Raw genomic sequence first — 25,515 nt, 5'->3', positions numbered from 1 at the left:
CACTGACCAGAAATGTAGAAACAATAGACAACATTAGACTAGACACATAGAAACATAGAGAACATTGGACATTGGACTAGAAACAATGGACATGGGACATATTGGACTGGACTAGAACCATAGGACATTGGACTAGAACCATAGGACATTGGACTAGAACCATAGGACATTGGACTAGAAACATAGGACATTGGACTAGAAACATGGGATACTGGACTAGAACAGTAGAAAACTGGACTAGAAAAGTAGGGCACTGGATTAGAAACATAAGACATTGGAATAGAAAAGTTGGACATTGGATTAGAAACACGTAGGACATTGGACTGGAAATGTGTAACAGTCTCTGAAACACAAAACTCCAAGATCCAACTGTGTTAGAGTTAACATTGTATTCAAATATGTCAGAGTTTGAGACAATAACAGCACAACCGGTGATACGTCAATACAGAACACTGAACTGGAAATGTGTACCATTCTCCTAAACACACCCTTCTGAGACACAGCTGTAGTGGAGCCAGCACAGCATACAAATAAATCACAGGAAAAACAGCCAAGTTAGTGAGAGGTCAATACTGCAGAACACTGAACTGGAAATGTGTAACATTCTCCTAAACACACCCCTGGAAGATGTAGAACAAGCCCAGTGTACAAATCAGTGTAGAGACTCACTAGGCTGTAGGTAGTCAGACTCTCTAGTTGCCTTGTCTTAGCATCATCTCATACTGTTATTCATGAATAGCTCCATGTAGACTGTGTGCAATGAAGGAGTGTGGAGCCATACATGCAAGTGAAGCCACTGTGAGTAGAAATGGTTATTTTTTTAACACTTGGTTTTTAAACCATATGGACATTCCTATTTTGTACGATCCTACCAATCTTAAAGAAGACAAGACGATAGTTAATTGGACTACTCAAAAGATGTTTGGGAAGACCAAATACTTTCATATTACTGTTCTTAATCTGTCATACTTCTCAACAAAAGTTAAGGAAGGCCTCATACTTTCATCACTGTCGTGTATCACTCATTCTCAATATAAGTGCACAATTACCAAAAATTCAAGTCGTCTCCATATACAATACATTTTCCGGTAAATGCTTGATTAAAATGTTACAATATATGATTGATTTAATTTAAAATTGAAGTGGCAACATAATAATTAACGTAAGTGTCACACTTTGCATCCATATTTGTGAGAAATGCCCCAGCTAAGAAAGAACTTGTCAAAATAGGAATGTCGCCAACAGGAGATGGTATATACGTTAGAGAGAAGACATACTGAGTTGTGGAAGCTGAAACAAGTGTCTAATGACAGCACAAGATCTAATTAGACAACTTTTAAGAAGTCATACTGTAAAGAATTTTCTTAAATTTCACAAAAAAAAATGAAATATTCTATGTTGCTGTTTTCATGTATTTTATGTTATGGACTAAAATTCAGATGGAATTTAATTCTAACTTGAAGTGAGCATATGTATAATCGCGTAGTTAGTTTATTTAATTCTGGAATAAAAGAAAAACAAAACGTTTCATATGACATGGTGTCCATACATACTTGAGTTTAACAACTTTCTATTAAGATATAATCGTATGATTAAGGATGTACTTTACGTTATGGCCTTACTGGCTAAATGGAGAAAATAAACACGTGTCAACTCATACTATGGGTTAATTAGGTGCTCATGATGCCAGCAAATGGAGAAATGTGCAAAGTCATGCCAAATATATCAGTTGGCTACCACCTAACATCGTCGTTGTATTTAACGTTATGTATTTTACTCTATATACTTATTGTCCACACATGATCAGCTATACATTAAATCCAGGGAGATAAATTGTCAAATATAGGTTGCAACATACATGGGTGAGTTAGCACACGTGACGATACGATAGTACGATACGATGCTCATGTAATGAACGATGGTATAACGTAATATGAACCTGTAAATTTGCGGAAATCTTTAAAACTGTGTAAACATTACATTTGCAGTTTGCCTTTACCGACAATGAGTGTTATCAGTTGGAAGTTACTTGGGTGTAGTTTATGCTCAAAGATAGTCGCGTGTAAGGCCAAATGTTTCTTCCATGAACATAAATGTTTTTCAAAACGTAAAATACAAGATTCATAACGTAATATACAGAGAGAGAGAGAGATGTTTATATACAATCAAACCTACTTACTTCCTAATTAGATATTATACTACGGATGATGTTTAAGAGTCTATTTTTAAGAGTCTATGAATATACATTCTTGATTGTAAATGAATACAATTTGAAAAGTTTACACATTTATTTGTTTAAACTACGGCAATCAATAACATAACAAAATCATAAATTACAACTTTTGGACAATGATAACAAGAAATTAGGTTTGAATTGGATGTTAAAAATTCATAAATGTGGTTCAAAAATACGTGACCTTTGCACCATGAAATTTACAAACTCTTATTCCAACTGTCGACCTTTTTGAAATACATATTCGCCATTGTTCACGTGAGAATGAGTGTTATCTGTCACGCTACTCAAAACAAGTAAAGGAAGACCCTACAGTTATTAATCTATCATTCCAATTCAGCTTAGTATGTAACACGAGTTCTGATTGGTCAATGCTATAAATTTCCGACTGTATAATCAGCATATATGGTCGCAATTTGGAAACCAATTCACCAAAACCTTTGAATGTATCCCTACACTGTTGGGGTAACGCTGTTTTTCAGGGCATTGTCATTTGCAGAAGCATTAGGTCAATTAACTCCCCCCATCCCGCTAAAATGGATGGAATTTGTGCTTAAAAAGACCAAACAGTATCATAAATTTAATTGTAAGTTCAAACAACTTACTCGCAACGGGCTGTTGACCCAACACTATTAGATCATGAAACAAGATTTATGACGTCATTATGGAGCGTGACGTCACTTGCTGTGACGTCATTTGACAGCAGAACTGATCATGGCCTGTAGTTGAGGAATCACCGGGCCGTTATTATCTGCAGCGGCCCGCTCATTTCTGATAACTAAAGGGCGGTTTCACGATAATTCTGTCCATTTTAGCTATAACACTATGATTTATTCAACATTGTCAGATTTAGTCATTGTGCACATAATAAACGTGTTGAAGTTTGAAAAGGGAACTACTTTTTCTGGTGATAGTTTAAGTTCAAGGAGTGATATGATTAACCTTTGACCTAGATGAATTTTGACCTGGTTTAAATAATGAATGTCTTTCCCGAAAAAAAAAGTGTAAAATGAGTTGAACAAGAAGACAAAGTCATCAATATCCCCCGCAATGGCAAGATACTCTTCATGATTATGTCTACAAGTTATGATTATGTCATATATTTAGGCTACTAAAGTGGAAGGAGAGTATTGAAAGGTTTTTAAAGTTGAGACTGCTCCAGAAAGGAGCACTATCACCAATTTCAGTCTAAGTCAAACTTGTTGCCATGGAAATGCCAAAAACATTTTATTCAGAATTTCAAAACTACCAAAAGGCACCAGTACACCGCCAAACCAATCTATGTGCCAAGTTTGGTGAAGAAATAGTGAACGGTTTTAGAGTTCTGCTCCGGAAAAGAGCACAACCACAAATTTCAGTCTAAGTCGAAATTGTTGCCATGGAAACGCAAAAAATATTTTATTCAGAATTCCAAAACTACCAAAAGGCACCAGTACACCACCAGATCTATCTATGTGCCAACTTTGGTGAAGAAATAGTGAACGGTTTTAGAGTTCTGCTCCGGAAAAGACAAAAGTGCACACACGGACAGAGTCAATTTTAATACCCCCCGCAAAACGAGTTGCAGGGGATAATAAGAATGGGGATAACTGTATAATACCTTCCACGTTGCCGATTACATAAATTTGCGGCTATACAACCACCGGTATACGTCCCCAATTCGTCAAACACAGTACAGTTCTCCCCTAATTCTACTAAACTAGTTAAGGAAGATCAAAGTTTTCATGCTACTGTAGTTAATCTGTCATTCCACACAAAAGAAGTTAAGGATGACCCATTATTTTCATATTATTGAAGTTAATCTTTCAAATGCATGACAGATTAACAATATCAATATCAAAGGAATGAGAGTGGAATGGGGGTGATATTGTATCTTCTATGCACTCAACATGGTTTATCAATCATCGCCTTCTTGACTGAAAGTTTACTTTGTTTCTGGTTTGCAGGGGTTAAACACCTATCAGGTTTCAGATGATTCATGTTTAACAAGCATCTCTGACCCAGCATCACTTACTGAAAAGGATATTTACATTTTCATGATTTTTCTGTTGATGTGTTGCCAAAGGAACCTTGTACAATGTAGGTACTACATACATGTCATCAATCCAAAAATTCAGAAAGAAAAATTATTACAATTAGTTTTTAATCAGATTAAAGTGTACTGAAACAAAAAGGATTTGAAACATGTTAAATTACACATAATGAATGGGTTTTGTTTATCATTTCAAACTAAGGTCCCAACTCTGGGAAAAAGAATGAATTCTATTTGCCAATACCATAAAAGGAATTCTGATACTCCTGAAACATCAGAAATATTCTGGAAACCTGTTAAAAATATCAAGAATTTGAAAATCTATTTTAAAAAGATAATCTGCAGACATTAATGAAAAAAATTACACCATGGATTCAATCATAATTCGACACAATGAACATGTTTAAACATTGTGGAAAAGAACATCCTGTTGTTCTCTGGTTATTTCCAAATCAGAGTATAAATAGTTTTATTATTACCATTTTTGGCGCTGACAGTTGGCGTGTGATTGACAGTGATGATGCATTTAGCCACAGCACATTATCTAACTCTGGTATTAGTGTAATTTTAGAAGAAACGACTTTCGGGATAGGATAGAGTCTTCTACAGGACAGATTTCATTAGCCAAGTTATTTTTACCTCCCAGTGAAATAATTTCTTTCATTAATTCTGACAGCTGGTACTCCTTTAGTTGGTTACTGAGCAACAAATAACGTTTCTGTTTCATATGAAATATTTATACAGCATATGTTGTGTGTTCTTATGAAATAATAGGAAAAAAGTGGCAGATATTTATGATGCCGTGGGTATCTTTGTCAGAATAATATTACAAAGCATCTTTCAGAGATCATGAGTTAGCCGAATCTGGAAGAATTAACATACTGCTAAATTTTGATGAGGGTACTTTTACTTTCAAAGAAAAGACTGATCTTGTAATGTACTGTCTGAATATGTTGTCAGACAAATAGTATTCAACTTTGCTTTAGAATTTTGATAAGTGTACTGAGTATAGTTCTATGGTTTAGTCCCGATTTTGACAGTCCCAATTTTGACAGTGAAATTTCACACTTCTGTAATTGATCTACCAGTTGTCCCAATTTTGACAGTGAGCTTACCGGATGGTATGTGGCACTGGTCTTATCAGGAATGAGACAAAAAAAGCTCAGGCAAAGTACCATGTAACCTATCATGGGTGTGGATGATATATACTTGATCAAATATTTTGGGACAAATCTTGAAAGTGCCATCCATTGAAACAGTATCACTTTGACACAATCTGGATAAACTAGAGAGAGATCCAAAAACAATGATCCTACTACCGCTGTTGTCATCTACCAGTAGGAAGTCTTCTCCTTGGTCTGTTGTAGCCCAATCCCCATGACCCTGTAGAATCCCCATGACGCTACAGAATCCCCATGACGCTGTAGCTCTTTAGAGTCTTTTGGAGTACGGGGGGGACCTTCTTGGTTCTTTGTCTGTACAGACTTGACTTGATATTCTCTGATACATCTGAAGTCGGGCTGCAATCTCTTGAGGAGTTGCTTCTTCATACCCATCTCAAATCTTCCTCCTCTCTTCCTCGTAAATTGTTGGTACACTTGTCAGCTCTTCTCGTGCCGTTTTTCCATATTACTGGTATGGATATAGAAACCACTAGAGCTGTACTCCTGTACTTCTCTCAGTTGATTGCATTCACATAATTACCCTTAATTGGTACAGCTAGTTATCCCAGTTTTGATAGCGAAACTTCACACCTTAATGGATCAGTGACCAAGATGCTGTCAAAAATGGGACACTACCTAGTTCTATGTTGCTTTTACCAATATTCCAGCAATGTCAGAGTGAGGGACACCAGATGATCACTGGATTGTCTGGTCCACACTCGATTATTTACAGACCGCCACCATATAGCTGGAGTACTGCTGAGTGTGGCGTAAGACTAAACTCACTCACTCACTCTTGTAAATACATGGCCATATTCTCATCCATACACAGAGTGAGTGAGTGAGCATGGTTTTATGCTGCTTTTAGCAATATTCCAGCAATATCACAGCGGGGGACACCAGAAATGGGCTTCACACATTGTACCCATGTGGGGAATCGAACCCGTCTTTGGCATTACGAGTGGACGCTTTAACCACTAGGCTACCCCACCGCCCCTACATTAGACTAACAACTAGTCTCTATAATGAACATATATTACAGAAAAAAAGCTCATTGTGAAACAAAAAATAAAATATAATAAAAAGGCGCCCTGAGATTTTCTTCAGAAGCTGTGGAAATCTAGACCTGCCACATTTTCTAGACTTTCGTGGGATTTCTTTGACATATTTGCTTCAGGGTCTGTATGACAGACTACCCCTACATATACAGAGGTGTTCTTGTTGGTATATACAGTCATTCTGTCAAATACATGGAGATCAGGGCCCCTATTCTCGAAAGGATCCTAGCCCAAGGATGTCATAACTTTGATCCTAGGGTCTAGGATAGGTGTCCTACCTTATTCTCGAAAAGTATCCTAGCGTTAGGATGTCCTAACTTAGGACAAATACTAGGATAGGTTCTGACGTGTCCTAAGTCTATCTTAGTGGAAGTCAACATAGAGTGGTACTTGTTTGTTCACCAATTTTGACGTCAAACAAAATAACTCGTCAAACTTACATTTGAATTTACAACAGCACACAGTTTTGATGAGTTATGAAGAGTTTCTTCAGTTCATATTATCAATTAATCGGTAATGAATAGACACACGTGTTGCAATGCACGCATTCTTTAGATCTACAAAAGAGATTTGTTCAATTCTTACCTATTCTCGGCCTTTTTAATCACAACATTGTTCTGTTCAGTCACATTCACGTAAAATGTCAATGTCAAGGCCAACTTGATAGGGGAAGTAACTCCTGTTTATTTCCTAGGTGATTTTTTCAGTTTGTGAGATGACGCATAATGAGAGTTCAAGTCATGATTTTCATTAAAAAAACAAATACAATGAAAATATGTTTTTACACATATCTTTAATATCCTTATTTCTTTTTGGCAGACTTTCAAATTCTGAAGTAAAATTGTTATCGCCTTGTCAAAAAATGAATTTTCCAATTACTATAATGTGATGAAAATATCGAATAATTTCTTCTAGATCTAATAAGTCCATCAAAAGCTGAATTTCCTTATAATATGTGTTTTTTTATGCCACGAATATTGGGTATTATTTAGGGGAATCCCCAACTAAATGAAGGTTTTTCTATCTCACCTACTGAAGAGCTCGCTATCCTAGCTAGGATAGGTAGCACAAGTTAGGACAGGGATAGGATCATTTCGAGAATGGGTCTTATCCTTACGGTAGGATGTCCTAACTTCTGTCTTAACTACTTAGGATCTGTCTTAGCTGGGACACTTCCGAGAATAGGGGCCCTGATCTTTCCAGCTAAATGAAACTAATTATTTCTAATAAATGAAATATATCATAAATGCCAACATTTCACATTCGGAAATATATTCTGTAAAGGTGTTTTTTACAATTAAGTTGAAACAAAGAAAGGTTTCTACATGTGCAAAAAATGGAATTCCAATTGAACCTCAAAAACATTACATTTAAAACAAACCCAGAATTTAGACTTGTACATTTTTCATCAATTATTCCTGTTCGAAAAATACAACCCCAATTTCCATGATTTTCCATGTAAAGAGGCAGACACTTCTTAAAGGGCATGGCCAACAAGCAGTAAAACTAAACCATTAAACCGCCCTCCCACAAGATATAATTGCATTTTTAGAGCTCACATCTTTTGGAACGACTGTTCTTGCACTAAACTAGAAATAAAAGAAAATGACTGAATACTTCTAAAGATAAGTCTCTGCATCCGAACCAGCAGAGTATGTGGTTAGAAAAAGACAAGTAATGTCAAAGAGGAAAAAAACCCTAAAAAGTGTCCACCATGTTGTGTTTAATTCAGATTAGTGACCAGGAGAGTAGTATAACACACAATTGTATGTATCTTTTACTGGGTCCATAAACTCCCGGCAGTGCATTTAACAGCAGAGAGCCAAGTCAATTCATGTTTAATTTACAGTTCCGGTTTTATGCCCTGTGGGGAGTTCATGATTGTAGGTTAAGTTTCCCCATGACAGGTTCTTGCACCCAGGTGACTGAATGCTGCTGAGCCAAACTGAAGCTGTTTGGGTATTTGACTGACGCATGCCTTGAGTATTCCTGTAATCTTGTACACAGTGCAATGTTGCGTGTATGTAGAGCTGGAGTGTATCTAGAACTCAAAACATGTCAGTTTTTGTTGTTTAAAGCTGTATTTAGCACGAGTGGTTTTAGTTTTATGCCGCACTCAGCATTACTCCAGCTATTTGGCAGCGGTCTGTAAATAATCGAGTCTGGACCAGACAATCTTGTGATCAACAGCATGAACATCAATCTACGCAATTAGGATACGATAACATGTGTCAACCAAGTCAGCGATCCCGTTAGTCTCCTCTTATGACAAGCATGGGTTACTGAAAACCAATTTTAACCCGGATTTCATGGGTGTATTAAGCAAGATTGTGGCCCACAAGTTATCAAGTCTGGACCAAGCAATCCAGTGGTTGATATTATAAGCATTGATCTGAGCAATTGAGATATGATGATATGCATGACCAAGTCACCGAGTCTGACCACCTAATACAGTTTAGTGTCCTTTTATGACAAGCATGGCTTGCTGAAGATAACACCCATCCTAGATCTTCACGGGAAGACAAGTATTGGTTAATGAAGATCTGTTGTTACCGAGATCTACATGGGGGATAAGCATGGGTTGATGAAGATCAGTTTTCATCCAGAACTGCGGGGAGACAAGCATGGGTTGATGAAGATCAGTTTTTATCCAGATCTGCGGGGAGACAAGCATGGGTTGATGAAGATCAGTTTTTATCCAGATTTGCGGGGATACAAGCATGGGTTGATGAAGATCAGTTTCTATCTAGATCTGCATGAGGGAGACAAGCATGGGTTGATGAAGGTCAGTTTTTATTCAGATCTCATCCAGATCTGATGAAGATCAGTTTTATCCAGATCTGCATGGGGAGACAAGCATGGTTGATGATGATCCAGATCTGCATGGGGGAGACAAGCATGGGTTGATGAAGATCAGTTTTATCCAGATCTGCATGGGGAGACAAGAGCATGGGTTGATGCGTGAGGGAGAAGATCAGTTTTTATCCAGATCTGCGTGAGGGAGACAAGCATGGGTTGATAATGATCAGTTTTTATCCAGATCTGCATGGGGGAGACAAGCATGGGTTGATGAAGATCAGTTCTTATCCAGATCTGCCTGGGGAGACAAGCATGGGTTGATGAAGATCAGTTTTTATCCAGATCTGCATGGGGGAGACAAGCATGGGTTGATAATGATCTATGGGGAGACAAGCATGGGTTGATAATGATCAGTTTTTATCCAGATCTGCGTGAGGGAGACAAGCATGGGTTGATGAAGATCAGTTTTTATCCAGATCTACGGGGAGACAAGCATGGGTTGATGAAGATAAGTTTTTATCCATATCTGCATGGGGGAAACAAGCATGGGTTGATGAAGATCAGGGTTGATGCAGTTTTTATCCATATCTGCATGGGGGAAGACAGGCTGAGGATACTTCTAACCCACATCTTCACATCATTTTAAGCATAGAAGGGTTTCATGCAAATCGTGTTATCCTGTCAAAAAGTACTGAATATCTTTTAATATTCTATGCTATTTTCACTGATTGTTAAGACTCCTGACACTTTTTAAATGGGTCTCCCTGGACATAAATCAACCGACACTATACCTAAACACTTAATAAAGATTTTGCAAATGAAATATGAGCCATAATTTTACCCTAAATTATTTTAGTAAATTGTCAGTTAAAAGCATTAAGCATGAGTAAAGTAAAACATTGCTGTATTCTGCAATCATCCTAACTTTTGTAAATGACTAGATACCATGACAAGACAGATTTTTGTATTTGCAAACCAGAAATTGCAGCAATGAATCCCATGCAGAACCAGCTGTCTCAATATTTCATGACAGACTGACGATGGGCATTTGTGTCGAGATTTTTCCATTTTTAGTTCAATCTTACCCCTTGTCTTCTATTCAAACATGTTATTTTTAATTAGCTAACAAATAATAACTACAGACCAAAGGCCCACAATTTTACCTACCTGTACCACCCCCATCAAGACCCTCATTAAAGCGGAATATATCACCCCCATCAAGACCCTCATTAAAGTGGATTATATCACCCCCATCAAGACCCTCATTAAAGCGGAATATATCACCCCCATCAAGACCCTCATTAAAGTGGATTATATCACCCCCATCAAGACCCTCATTAAAGCGGAATATATCACCCCCATCAAGACCCTCATTAAAGCGGAATATATCACCCCCATCAAGACCCTCATTAAAGAAGAATATATCAACTTATAATTGATTCGGTCAGTTAAATGTCCACTTCATGCAGAAACAATACTTGATGAATAACACTACCCTTTCAATACAATCCAAGCTTGGACACAACATGTTGAACAACATCAATGAAAGCTATAAAACAATCGCCTTTTATCAGAAACCTATGATGGATCATTCTTGGATCAATGCACCTAACATATGGAACTAATCAACACTAACAATGGTCAAATCTGTCCTCAGACTGACCCATGAGTCATTGATCCTGTTCCTGTTGTGATTGGACGTCAAGAAGGACCTGATTGACCATCACAAGTTTCCGCACTCCGATCCCCTCCGCAACCTGTCACTCAAATTGGTGCAGCCTTTTAATGTATTGTAGTACAATGGCTGCTAATGGTTTCGGTCAGTATTTGTCAATATATTCAGTGAATTAGGATCAATGTCATAGGCCACCTAATGATATAGGCCACTCCATGTGGATAAATATGTCATTTCTGCAACAACACCCCCACGTGGATTCCGAGTTAGATGACCCTGGTATGTCATTAGTTTCTACTTATGGGATCTAAATGATGAATTGGTCCAGAGTTCCTCGTGATTGTCTCCCCTTGGGAATCCCGGGCAGAATATGTCCAACTCTATTGATTGTCGGCTCTATTGGGTGGGTGAGTTACTTGGGTTTAACACCATTTGGAAATGGATTCATGGCAGGTAAGGTGTTGGTTCACTTTAGTGGATTAGAATCTGCTATGAAATGTTTTATCACAACTCTTAGGATGAAGTGACGGAGGTCTCGGACATATAGCACTTTGGTGGCACAAAAAGGTATGGGTGTTGACAAAAGTAGAAACATAACTGAGGCGAAATGGGATTCAAACCTGTGCCAAGGGACACAACTCTGCACAGCAAATTGTTGCGACTTCACACTGTCCTATGTCCCCTTGGGATCCCACAGTAAGAAAAAGTCCCTGTACCTCTAGTCCAACAAGTTCTCCAGGGTAAAGTAGGTACTTACCTCTTTACCATGCCCAACTGACAAACATTTAATGTCATGCTAAAAGTATTGTCTAGAAACCACATTGTGTAGGCACATACTGTTGAGAGACATTGGCTACCTATTTCTTAAGGTGAGTCAGTATGTTTTACGTCATTATCGGCAATATCACAGCAGGGGGCTTCACTCATTGTACGCAATAGGGAATCTAACTCATGTCACACAGAGAGCATATTAGGCCAGACTCAGAAAACCTAAAGGCAGGAGGGAACAAAAAATAAAAATAAAACCACCAGTCAAAGTAATATTCCTTCTAAATACTAAAAATATTTTACTTTTGGCAATTTATGAAGTGTTTATGAGACAAACAACAATCTAAAAGACAATTTCTTGTAAGTTTACATTTTTGGCCAATAAAAACATTAGCATTTTATTTTTTGAGCGGGGGAAATTAATTTATGTAGTTTTCTTATTCTTGAAAAAATACAACCAGCGGATCTGTAAAACAAGAAATAAAATTGGTCTGGCCTTATGGGGATTTATAATATATCACGAAATGGCATATTATTAATATATTATTATTACAACCATGCCACATGTTGCAAATATTTTTTATGTGAAACAGGATGTTTTTCATCCAATTTGACCTGTCAGATGAACATGCTGCATACTAACACGACTGTAATTTGCCAATATGTCATTCATGATGAGGGACAGGATGCACACTTGGTAAAGCTGACAAAATGTTGCATGAAGTATCCTGGAGGCAACACCAGGAAGTGTCAGTCACTATCAGTGGCATCTCGACATCCTAGAAACCTGGGGGTACCGAGCCTGGGGCCTACAGGTAACACCAGGAAGTGTCAGTCACTATCAGTGGCATCTCTGCATCCTAGAAACCTGGGGGTACCGAGCCTGGGGCCTACAGGTAACAACAGGAAGTGCTTGTGCTCCGCTACAGACAGACGTAGAGACACAGAAGTTATATTCTGGGTGAGTGAGTGAGTGAGTGGGTGAGTGAGTGAGCGAGGGAGTGGCTGGCTGGCTGGCTGGCTGGCTGGTTGGTTGGTTGGTTGGTTGGTTAAGTGGAACAATTCTAAGTTCTAAGTGAATCATTTTTTCATATCTTACATAAAAGACAATTTAGTATTAACCGTATTTGCAGTTTTTTCTTATGTTTATCTTTCTCATCCTGAATTCACTGTAAAAAATATAAATTTCATATCTAGCTAGTATTTTACGTTATGTAGTTCTTTTGATAGACATTAAATCTTCATAAACTCAAGTTTGGATAATTAAAAACACACCTTCTTCTCTGTTTACTAATTCCAACAAACTGTCCTTTAATTGTAATATATCGAGGCAATGAAAACAAGCAGTCAAAAATGTTTTATTTGTTCAGAATTCATCCCACTGTTAAGGAAGGTTGATTTAATGTTCGAGGCTGCCAGAGGAGGTGATGCACAGAACCAGAATTAAATCTAATTATCAAATACCATGGAAGAAGCCCAAAGTGGCTGTTAGTCAGCTGCTGAAAGGCACCTGTTTATTGCTTAGCAACTGTGGTCAAGCTATGGTCAAGCTATGGTCAGCATGATACTGAAATGCAGTTGTAAGAATTCATGAATCAAGTGAGCTGGCCCGTTTGAGAGGTCATTCAGTGTGTCCCCTTCAGTTACTGGGAGCCAAGGGATGTGCCTTGCTGGCATTGTGTAAGTTGATTAGATGGACCATGAAACATATTAATGTTTATTGTTTCTCTGGTAGAAGGAAAACCTTACAGTGGATTATTGATGTAATAACATCCAGCAAGTATTGATTCTACTTAGTATGACTGTGGTGTCTGTAGTAAGGTGATACTGTGACACTTGTATCAGTCCACTGCCAGCACTGGTTGTCAAGATGAGCACGGGCATGAGGATCTCGGTTCATATCATGCTAAATACTGAACAATTCAGTCCATGCAGTACTTGGGGATGACCAATTCAGTTCAGACAATACTAGAAGAGTTCAGACCAGAAGAATTCAGTTCGAACAATACAGAAGATTTAGAATTCAGTTCAGACAATACTAAGAAGAATTCAGTTCAGACAATACTAGAAGATTTAGAATTCAGTTCAGACAATACTAGAAGAAGAATTCAGTTCAGACAATACTAGAAGAGTTTAGAATTCAGTTCAGACAATACTAGAAGATTTAGAATTCAGTTCAGACAATACTAGAAGATTTAGAATTCAGTTCAGACAATACTAGAAGATTTAGAATTCAGTTCAGACAATACTAGAAGAAGAATTCAGTTCAGACAATACTAGAAGATTTAGAATTCAGTTCAGACAATACTAGAAGAAGAATTCAGTTCAGACAATACTAGAAGAAGAATTCAGTTCAGACAATACTAGAAGATTTAGAATTCAGTTCAGACAATACTAGAAGATTTAGAATTCAGTTTCAGTTCAGACAATACAGAATTCAGTTCAGACAATACTAGAAGATTTAGAATTCAGTTCAGACTAGAAATTCAGTTCAGACAATTAGAAGAAGAATTCAGTTCAAACAATACTAGAAGAAGAATTACTAGAAGATTTAAATTCAGTTCAGACTAGAAGATTTAGAATTCAGTTCAGACAATACTAGAAGAAGAAAGTTCAGACAATACTAGAAGATTTAGAATTCAGTTCAGACAATACTAGAAGATTTAGAATTCAGACAATACTAGAAGAAGAATTCAGTTCAGACAATACTAGAAGATTTAGAATTCAGTTCAGACAATACTAGAAGAAGAATTCAGTTCAGACAATACTAGAAGAAGAATTCAGTTCAGACAATACTAGAAGAATTCAAGAATTTTCAGACAATACTCAGTTCAGACAATACTAGAAGATACTAGAAGAAGAATTCAGTTCAGACAATACTAGAAGAAGAATTCAGTTCAGACAATACTAGAAGATTTAGAATTCAGTTCAGACAATACTAGAAGAAGAATTCAGTTCAGACAATACTAGAAGATTTAGAATTCAGTTCAGACAATGCTAGAAGATTTAGAATTCAGTTCAGACAATACTAGAAGATTAACAATTCAGTTCAGACAATACTAGAAGATTTAGAATTCAGTTCAGACAATACTAGAAGATTAACAATTCAGTTCAGACAATACTAGAAGATTAACAATTCAGTTCAGACACTACTTGGAGATGAACAATTCAGTTCAGGCAGTACTTGGAGATGAACAATTCAGTTCAGATAGTACATGGGGATGAATAATTTGATAAATATCCAAGGCTGAGCCTTATGACTGTCATAACATGAAAGATGGTCAGACTTAGTGACTTGCTTGATGCATTGCATGATAACGGCAGTCATGGATCCTCATGATGTCCATCACTGGATTGTCTGGTCCAGACTCATTTTTTTACAGACTGCTATCATATACTGGAACATTGATGAGTGTGGCATTACAAGATAACAAACAAACGTAGGGCTGAGCAGTTCACTTGAGACATTACTTAGGGCTAAATATTCACCCATTACTTTAGGCTGACCGATTCGGTCAAGGCAGTCCTAACAGTAGACTAAGGCTTAGTCTCTGAATATATATCATTTTGATAGTAACAAACAAGCCCATTTATATTGAAAAGGAGTCCTAGGGAGACCAGAGATTCAGAACCTGAGGAAATCTAGACTTGCTATATTTAGGGCTTTAGCACTGCAGAGAGGGCTTGGCAGTAGGGAAATTAATGTGGTTCAGGGACTGTGAGACAGACTATCCTAACAGATGAAAGGCGGGTCTTAAAGGCTAGTGAGGTCTTACTCAGATACCACTGACCACACACTCCTGGCTGGACAGACTGGGAGGGCATTAAAGGCTAGTGAGGTCTTACTCAGATACCACTGACCACACACTCCTGGCTGGACAGACTGGGAGGGCATTAAAGGCTACAGCACTCATACCTTTGAGCACAGGCTGAGGATACCGCTTTAAATGCAAGGGTTTCAGATCTGTTTTTAGCTCTATCCCTACATCCAGTGTCTTCCTGCCCTCAGGATGGTCAGCTGAGACACTGGTCAAGCATCTGGTCTGAACAACCCATCGTTAATTAAGACTCACAGCCAAATTAAGCCAGAATTTCCATGGTGCCACTATCGGAATTAGCCAAGCCCTCATTCCCCTGGGGAAATGCTGTTTTTCTGTCTGATATATTACACAATCTCTTCTCCGAAGTTGGCAAGATACTGATGAACCCGATATTTAACCCCAATTTCCCTTATCTGTCATCAGCTGTAGCTTCTTTCCACTGTAGTAACCCAACACGACATTCTCGTAAATACTTTTGTTACTTTTAGACGTGTATTTCCAGGTAGTGTTAATATGTCCATCTATCAACAAGCTGGAATTGAAAAATGTTTATGTTTTAAAAGCATGAATCCTAAAATAAACTATTCCCACTTTTACTTTGGAAGTTTCAAGCTTTAGGAAAACAGTATTAAGATAAAACTATTTATCAGACATTAGGAAGAAACTGGCATTTTGATAAAACGTCCACTCGTAGGTTGGAGATTTTATCAATCTTTCTGGCATTGTGCCACCTTAATTCCATTATCTGTGGTTGAGCGTCAGTAGTTGATAAGACTCCGATTGGTCAGATCTGGCATTAATACTGTTACATTTCAAATTAAAGAAGCCACAAACTTAATTGGGAACCATTCCGCCCCAAACCCATATCTCAAGTTTTTCAGGTTTAGTGTTAGGGTTGCTTTAAACCTGGTATATTGGAAGCAGAGAGATTCCTAGACTAACAACTAGTCTCTGAAATGAACATATTTTACTGAAAAAAGTTCATAGTAAAAAAAATATAATATAATGAAAAGGAGCCCTGAGACTTTCTTCATTTTCTAGACTGACATGGGCTTTCTTGGATATATTTGCTTCAGGGTATGTACAACAGACTAAGAGATTCCCAGCAGAAATTGTTCTCCAAATATCTACCTTGTTCAGAGACAGAACAAATACCAAAAAAAATAGTTGTACCTGATTCACTGAGTGCCATTATATTCTCTGAATTGAATCTATGTCTCAGACATGCACTTTCAAGGGCCTTCGGACAATGTGACATTGCCTAAATTTTGATGAAAAGAACATTTAATTATTATCTTGTGAAATACATGGAAATACACCTGGGGCTTTAATACAACAGTAAACAGAAAGTACAAGAATGTTTCGCCTAGTCCCTAATTTGTCATATACTGAGAGAAACAAATAAAGGGTCACAGGAAAATGCAAGCGTACCTTTAATATTTTCCAGTTTCCATCACCAGCTTTGAATAGCGCTGTGGTGATGAAAACTGGAAAATAATAAAGGAATGCTTGAATTTTCCTGTGATCCTTTATTTGTTTCTCTCAGTATATTTACTCCAGTTCACCAGGTGGCACTGAAGCTGTGGGACGACGAGCATGATATCAATCACTGGCTTGTCTGGTCCAGATTCATTATTTACATGTCGTTATCCTACACCTGAAGTATTCCTGACTGTGGCGTTACGCAAACCATCCAATCATGATAGTAACTCTTCATTGGAAAGTACAAGTAGGATTACCCCTTAAACAATTTCTTTTTTGGTCAAATTTAATTTAACTGAATCTATCATTTACAACTGATACACATTTATCATTTGTCAGCTTCTGCATCGTCCAGACATTATCTGGCTTCTACAGAGACAAACTCATCTGGCAATAATCGGTTATATAAACGCTGGCAGTCAAGTTGAGATAACAGAGTTATCTGGGAGTGATAACGACAGCAGCATTTCCAAGGTAAATAGGCCACACAAACAGAATCAAAGTCATCCCAAAATATACAAGCACTGGAAAACTGGGAACTTTTTAACATGGCAGCCATATGGATTCTGAAACAAAAATTACTAGTGTATCGTGACGTTAATTGTAAGTGAGTTGGATGGGAAGCTTTTTCTAAAATATTACAGTTTCTGCAGAAACTGACAACTGCCCTTCATGCGAAGGTCGATAAAAACAAATTTATTCTGCAATTAAATAATGTTTCAATGTGTACTCATAGGACATGTCCTTGACTTTGAGGTCAACAGCAGATACCCAGCACACAAGTTGGATGTTTTCTAGGAGCAGGAGACCATCCTACGTGCTTTAGTTTTATTTTTTGCTTTGTTCTGTTAGTTTTACACCACACAGCAATATTCCAGCTATATGGTGGCGGTCTGTAAATAATCAAGTCTGGACCAGGCAATCCAGTGATCAACAGCATGAGCATTGATCTACGCAACTGCGATATGATGACATGTGTACACCAATTCAGACAGCATGACCACCCGATCCTGTTAGTCGCCTCTTACAGCAAGCATGGGTTGCTAGGACCATCTCTAACCCAGGAGCTTCACGGGTACTTTGTCATCAATGTGTACAGGAAATAATGATTTTTTTATCAGGTGCTCATAAAAACACCTTTGTATTGCCATAAATAAAACTTATGCAGTGCTATGACTTCAGTGATAGAAATGCAATTATTTTTTAAGGGTGCCCTATGACACAGAGAGATAATTTAAATGAGCTTTTGTGAAAATAAGTGAGTCATTACCTCTTGATGATCCAACTAAACCTATAACATCACAACAATTGTGTCATTTCAATTTATCATTTAATTATCAGTAAACATCATGCAAACTGTAAACTTGAGAGCTGGATTTCCTGAACACCATCATGGCTGCCAGAATAGTAGACTAACAACAAGTCTCTGAAATGAACATATTTTACTGAAAAAAAGTTCATAGTAAAAAAAAAAAATAATAATGATGAAAAGGAGCCCTGAGACTTTCCACATTTTCTAGACGTGCGTGGGCTTTCTTGGATATATTTACTTCAGGGTCTGTACGACAGACTACCGGAATAGTTCAGCTTCATTTCTCCTGGACCCATAAACTAACCCATAAACTATGCTATCAAACAAACGGGATTTCCTGCCATGCGTAGTGGCCTCGCAAATGGCCACTCCCACGTTACGCTATGAGATAGAGTGTCACCGATAAACAGTTTGATAGGCTTTGTTTCAGCGGTATTCTAGAAGTACAGAGATGACAAAACTTTATGGATGATCAACTTCCTTATTTTGACAATGGCGACTTTTCGGTTCAGATTCTTATACCATTTTCAAGCATATGATTGGGGGCAAAAAAAGATTTTTAATCATTTGAGTTGGTCAAATTTATCACATTTTCCATAAAATATATCATGGTGTGTTTTATTTTTATAATTTGAGTCGTGCCACCAGGGCACACATAAATATTCCATCAGTGCCATTTCAATATTTACCGGTCCAGGGCACTCAAATTAAGCACTATTTCGATCACAGGACGTGGTACAAATCAACATCTACGTGCAGTGGCTAGAAGGAATGGTTCAAGACAAAGTTGTCAGACATGTTGTCATGGGTTCAAATGCCAGACTCGTCCCATCCATTAATTATTGCCCAACGCACAAATTCAAGAACTTTGTTCATCCTCAAAAATATCCTTCATAAACAAATGACAAGTTTCCTTCTAATATATACTGGACAAAATAAGTTAGGGATATTGTTAATTTTATGGTTGATATTTTATCAGTGTATCAATGAATAAATAGATCACTATTTATAATTTTAAAATTTACATATATCCCTAACTATTTTTGTCCAGTATATTTACTCACAAGCGAGCTCACTTTAATTCAGAGATATTTCTAACACATACTGATACAAGTCATAGTTTAATTATTTTCTAGCCGTAATCTATTTTCCAATTCCCTGACAGTAGGTAGTAACGACAGTTAAACTAATTTAGCTCAAGGGTGTTATCACCTTGTCACAACATAATTCAATATAGTGATATGGCAGAAGTTCAAGTCTTCAAATTATTGGACAAGCTGCTCCCTCGACAGTTGGCCTCAGGTACTGTGCATTGTTGCTCTTACCTCCAGGCAAGACACACTGTTTGAGATTGGCTGGAGGTGGAATGTGGAAATACTTTCAAAAGTGAACTAACCCTTGAAGATCCGGTTTAGAATTGGTCTTCAGTAACCCATGCTTGCAAGAGGTGACCTACGGGATTGGGTGGTCAGACACATATGTCATCGTATCCCAATTGCGTAGATCGATGCTCATGCTGTTGATCACTGGATTGTCTGGCCCAGACTCGCTTATTCACATACCGCTGCCATATACCTGGTGCCCTGGTCGGATGTTCGGAAAACTCCATATTTTTTCTTGGTCCCATGAATATCGAGACAACCGTGCTTGACTGTAGCTGGAATATTGCTGAGTGCCTCGCAAAGCTAAACTCACTCACTCACTCACTCAAGTCTTAAATAATTGTGACAAGTTGCCCCAGGCTAATAGTGTTAGCTAAAGGCACTGGACACTGTTGCACTGACCTTTGAGGCTGGCCACACTGTTTGAGATTGGCTGGAGGTTGAATGTGGAAATACTTTCAAAAGTGAACTAGACAGGGCCAGCCCGAAATGCTATAAAGTTGCCTGAAGGCTTAAATTTCACTGTGCTGCCATAATGAGGCACAGAGTATAGGTATTGCTATTTAGCTGTGGATGCTGCTGGAAGCATGGAAAGGTTCACCATCTGTCACAGATTGCAGATGTATGTCCATGTGACGTGAGAGTCGGTCACAGATCACACATGTGACATGTTTGCCATCATGCTCCTTTTGTACAGGATAAGAGGTATGTGTGACATTTGGGTGGTAGAGTGAGTGAGTGAGTGACTTCCGTTTGTATCCCCCCTAAATTTTAACAATGAGGAAAAAGATTATCTATATATTCAGGTAATATGATTTGACTAGATGCCATTCCAGGGTTAGGGTGGGGTTAGTGAGTGCTGAAGTTAGCTATCTGTCACCAGTGTCACTAGAATCTTGCCAGCCAGAATCTTTTCATATTTGGGACACTGAATTCCCATGGTGTCTGTGAAGGTTTAGGTGTAAGTGCAATCTGTGCTGTGATACTAAGCTTCTAACTTCACTCTCAGAGAGGTAGGAGACACAGATTACATTACCATTAAATGTATCAAATTATATAACCTTTTTTCTTTGATAAGCCTATTGTGAAGATTAATCAGGGCTTTGTCCTACTGCAGGAATCTAAATATAATCATTGAGATGACTAACAATACCCTGAGGGTTAAATTGCAAGCAAATCATTTTTTAGGAATTAATGTTCAGGAGCCCAAGGTGAACTGGCAAATGTTAAGCAGTTCATGGCTTAAATCTAGGGTAAACTGCATTGTAGGTCAATGGATTGACTTGCACAAGTCTTTAAGGTAATAGTTAATAGTTAAATGATAATTTCTAAAAAAATTAAATATCCCTCTAACAGACTGGCCTCCTTGTACTGTCCGGTTATCTATAATTGCCTCTTTAAAGCATAGAATTATATTACATCTTAGTCTTCAGTACAGCCTTGGAGCAACTCTAGCCAATGGAACTCATACTGTAATCTAGACAAGGTATTTTAATCCAAAAGCTGGTCTTTACAGGAGATATCCTTCAGTAATACTAGTACCTGGGAGATATCATTGAAATGAAATTGCACTACAGTTCTCTACAGACCATTATATTGTGATCAGTTACTGTGATGTCACAATCAAATGACATCATTATTATCTCTGCTGCTGAAGCAGGTTTGCAGTACTTTTATAAATAGAACCTTAACCTAGGAATTTTAAACTTGTATTGATTCGTGTAGATATGTTGGATAGCGACAATGAATTGAGTGATATTCTCTGTTAATTATTTGTTTAAATGAAATTTACCCTAGTTACAGTAATTTTACCGTACACTGTGACATGAAATTTACCCTACTCTGTGACAGTACCGGTAAATTTACCTTTCACTGTTACAGTAAATTTACCCTACTCTGTGACAGTAAATTTACCTTTCACTGTGACAGTAAATTTACCCTACTCTGTTACAATAAATTTACCCTACTTTACTGTTCAGGGCCTAGATTTTCGACGCTCTATTAGCGCTAAGATAGTCGTATGTGCCATACATTAACACTAACTTACGACTATCTTAGCACTAAGAGAGCCTCGAAAATCTAGGCCCAGGTTATGTGTGAATGGACAGTCTTTCTGACAGTCGCTACATGGTTGAGATATGGTAAATGTGAACTCAAGTATTCTTGTGGCTGGAATTAAAAAACCAATGCCAGACTTATCAAAGAAAACCAGCAGAGCTACAACAGTATGGAATGCATACACACGTTTAATAGAGATAGCCACACACATTAGCCAATACCCATAAGTCAGCATTGTAATGATGAGCACCCAGCCCATTTAGTAGAACCAAACACAGTAAATCACACAGATGTAACGATCTGGCGCCTAGCTCCAGCACAGACAAGACATACAGACGTACCTTGAAGAAATGTCTTGTGTAATGGATCGAAATAAGTTGTGTTATAAAATACAGGGTCCACAAAGCATTCATAATGTTACGACCTGTCGTAACTCTACAATTTATCATAGACTTACAAATGTCATAGCTCTACGAACACTTTGGGGATCAGGGCCCAGGTCTTTTTCTCCATCATGTAAACGGATTAAGATTATGAGAAAGTTCTTATCATTATGATAACTTTATGGGGACAGTGTCTTTGTACTGTGGTTGCCTAGTTCCATTTATAGTTTCGACATATTCCCGTACTTTGGTAGGTCGCTGAAGCATCCTTTGCTGAGTCTGTTAATGTATTCCAATACAACCTTCCCTTGGTGACTCATGGTCCACAAGAAGCTATGCTTGTTTGGGATCGGTGGTTTGGTTGTTGAGTTTTCATTGATTCCTTTATTGTATTGGTAAATTTTATTGTATTGCAATACATTGCTGTCCATATTGGGATACATTTGGACCTCCAGTGTTTGACAGTAACACTGGCTGCACATCCAGAAGGTCCAAACAATATATGTTCTGATAACAGCAATCTCAAAATAAGGTTGGATAAATAAGGATTCTTTCTTTCTTTTTTATACAATTTATTGTGTATAAATTATGCTGTTTTGTCAACATCAGTTGTGAATGAAAGTATCTGTAGATTTTTAACTTAAAGAACTTTAAACTTAATATTACAATATTATAAACAAATACTGCAATACATATCGTTTGAATTATGTATTGCGATACCATACAATTATAGACTGGTGAAGCAATATTGATCGAGGACGAAGTCCGAGGTCAACATTGCTTTTCGCAGGTCCATAAAAACAGGTATTGACCAAATTCACCAGTCCATAATTGTTTTATTATGTAATTTCGAAAAAGAAATCTTCTAAAAACAAAAACATGTCCATTTAGTCAAGAAAATAATGATATTTTCACTATAAACCATTAATGTTACGTCAACAATACTATGACATGTAAACAATAGAATGACGTCATAGCTTGACGTCAAATTCTATTTTTAGTAACTCAAGTCAATATGACTTTTGGTCGGACTTGGGTTGGATTCAATATGCTTCTCTGTTGACGGTCACGTGACTGCCTCTAGAGCAAGCAGGTAGCTGGTAAAATATGCTTACATAATAAACCAGTATACAGGTGTACCTGTGATGTCTTAACTTTGACAACGATCAATTCCACAATATCAATCACAGGATTGCCTGGTCCAGAATTATATACAAGCTAATGCAATATGGTTAAACAACAAACAAAAACGGCAAAACAAACATCTAATTTGACATTTGTATTTTTGCAGAGTAACGAGTTTCCAGATCTACAGTTCACGTCTGCTCCACCACGACTGCCTACCAAGGAGTGTTCCTATGTACGTTCAGGGAGGAACAGATAGCACCATGGCATCAGACACAGATAAACTGTTTGATGAGTTTCATCCCGAAGTCGATTCTTCAACAGCATCATCTATCTATTTAAAATGGACGCTGGAAGAGACTGCCGTACCATACATTCAAAGATTTCAGGTGCACTACCAGAAGGTGGCTAGTACATACGTTCAATACAGCAACATGCTCCCTGCTTCTTCTACGGGATATAATATTACGTAACTTGGTTGCCGATACTTACTATAAGGTGTGTGTTGTGCTGTATCGTAATGATACAACCTCCCATTACGACAGTGTGTGGACCAGCGAATACGACGAGTTGGCATATTCCTGTCTCGATTGGCAGTAGTATTGGAGCAATCTTAGCTTTGTCAATCATTGTGTTGATTGTGCTTCTGTCCCGATGTCCTTCGCTTATTCGGCAACAGCGACAAGTCGCTTCAGACTCGAGTAAATATGACAGCATGTCATCTCATTTTCCGGAAGATCATTACGAAATGAGCGACACGACAATGCCAGGGCATGAACATGACGAAGAGCTGACATCCGAACATAAAGTTCACGTTCACGTGTTCGACGATGGTTCAGGGCGTGACCATTTGCAGGAGCGGAAATATCGCCCTGCAACAGATCCGTTGTGTAACGGGAATCGTAATCACGTGACTCATCACTCAGGGAGCCATCGATCTCAGTCCCAAACTGAACGGAGCTCAAGTCATCATCACCATCATCATCGACATCCTCATCTTCAAGCTATGCGTACGCATCACCACTCCCTTGTGCTGGAGCACCACCCAATACCACAGCTCACGCAAACAAACTCATTGGACGACCAAATAAGCCTGAAGGATTACACTGTATAGGAACCGACTGTTGTTTGTCACTCCCAGTTGAGCTCACTACCCTACCGTGTACCACACTGTGTTTCCATCTGAATGGATTTAATATTCATGTTTTAATGGAATCATTTTGTCTATGGATTATCACAGAATGGATCTACAGAGATCAACACAGCATTACGAGAGTTCATAATTAATGTTTGATCATAACCATTTATAATCAAATAACTTTTGTAAATTGGTTTAGGTTTTCAGATATTTATCATTGTCACATTATTTATCATAGATTAATCTATACTACCCAAAAGAAGTTAGGGAACACACCAGAGTTTTATACAACGTTATTACTCACCCTTGAAGATATTACTGTTTAATAAATCTACATTGTTATTACACATGGTGTAATAACATTGCGTACTGTCAGAACTATTTGCACTCAGGGCCCCGTGTTTAACCGTTTAACCCTGAGGATTTAACTCAGCATTTCAACGGTTAAACACGGGGGCCGAGTGGTCTAGCCTATTTAAACCACGGCCATCTTTAGATGGTTTTAACTTCATCGGTTATTCTGTAACTTTAAGTTAAAACAGCGATCTGCATTTTGTGTGTAGGTATGTTTTGTGTTCATGGTTGTGAACAGGCTTTCCCATCGAAGTCACTGATGTCAGACGCTGGCTAGCATGTGTTGCATGACCTGCACGTGCATTTCAAACTACTTCAAATTCTTAACGATTAATTATTCCTGTTTTGGGCTGCTATTGGTTTCGCTCCGGCCATTTGATATGAGTGATTATTTGTTTTCTGAATACCTCAAGGCACGCGTATGCATATCGCCACTTTGGTCAGAGCACATGTACAGTATGGACGCACACGTATTTGACAGTGCCATCGCCTCCATCTTCATAAATAGGACTGGATATGTACGTTATGATGAATTCAAGCAGTGGTGAAGATATAGCCAGTACCTTTGAGTGCCTTGAGAATACTTGTGCAGGGTGTCCCGGCAAAATGTCCGAAAACTGTTACAATCGACATGTTAACTCCATCGTTTACAGTGACTGCTCCGGCAGTGTTCACCTCTTGTTAATATCTCCCTCAATATCCACTTCAAGTGAAAAAAAAATCGCGAAAATG

The 25,515-nt window shown here is 37.9% G+C and overlaps 2 protein-coding genes across 3 annotated transcripts in view; one reads left to right on the top strand and one right to left on the bottom strand.

Annotated features, from left to right (window-relative positions):
* Positions 1–25,515, bottom strand: part of LOC124278213 (UPF0415 protein C7orf25 homolog) — a 235,119-nt gene that overhangs the window by 180,636 nt on the left and 28,968 nt on the right. The gene's annotated exons all lie outside the window — the stretch shown is intronic.
* On the top strand, positions 675–24,815 carry LOC124278216. The gene is given in 4 exon segments (XM_046713945.1): positions 675–798; positions 23,458–23,758; positions 23,760–23,836; positions 23,838–24,815. Coding segments are annotated over 4 exon segments (963 nt in total). The 5' UTR covers positions 675–781; the 3' UTR covers positions 24,406–24,815.

Source organism: Haliotis rubra, unplaced genomic scaffold, assembly GCF_003918875.1.
Source record: "Haliotis rubra isolate DU_JTF1 unplaced genomic scaffold, ASM391887v1 Scf233, whole genome shotgun sequence".
Lineage (NCBI taxonomy): Eukaryota > Metazoa > Mollusca > Gastropoda > Lepetellida > Haliotidae > Haliotis > Haliotis rubra.
Note: the sequence above shows the minus strand (reverse complement) of the source record. Positions and strands in the feature narration are given on the sequence as shown.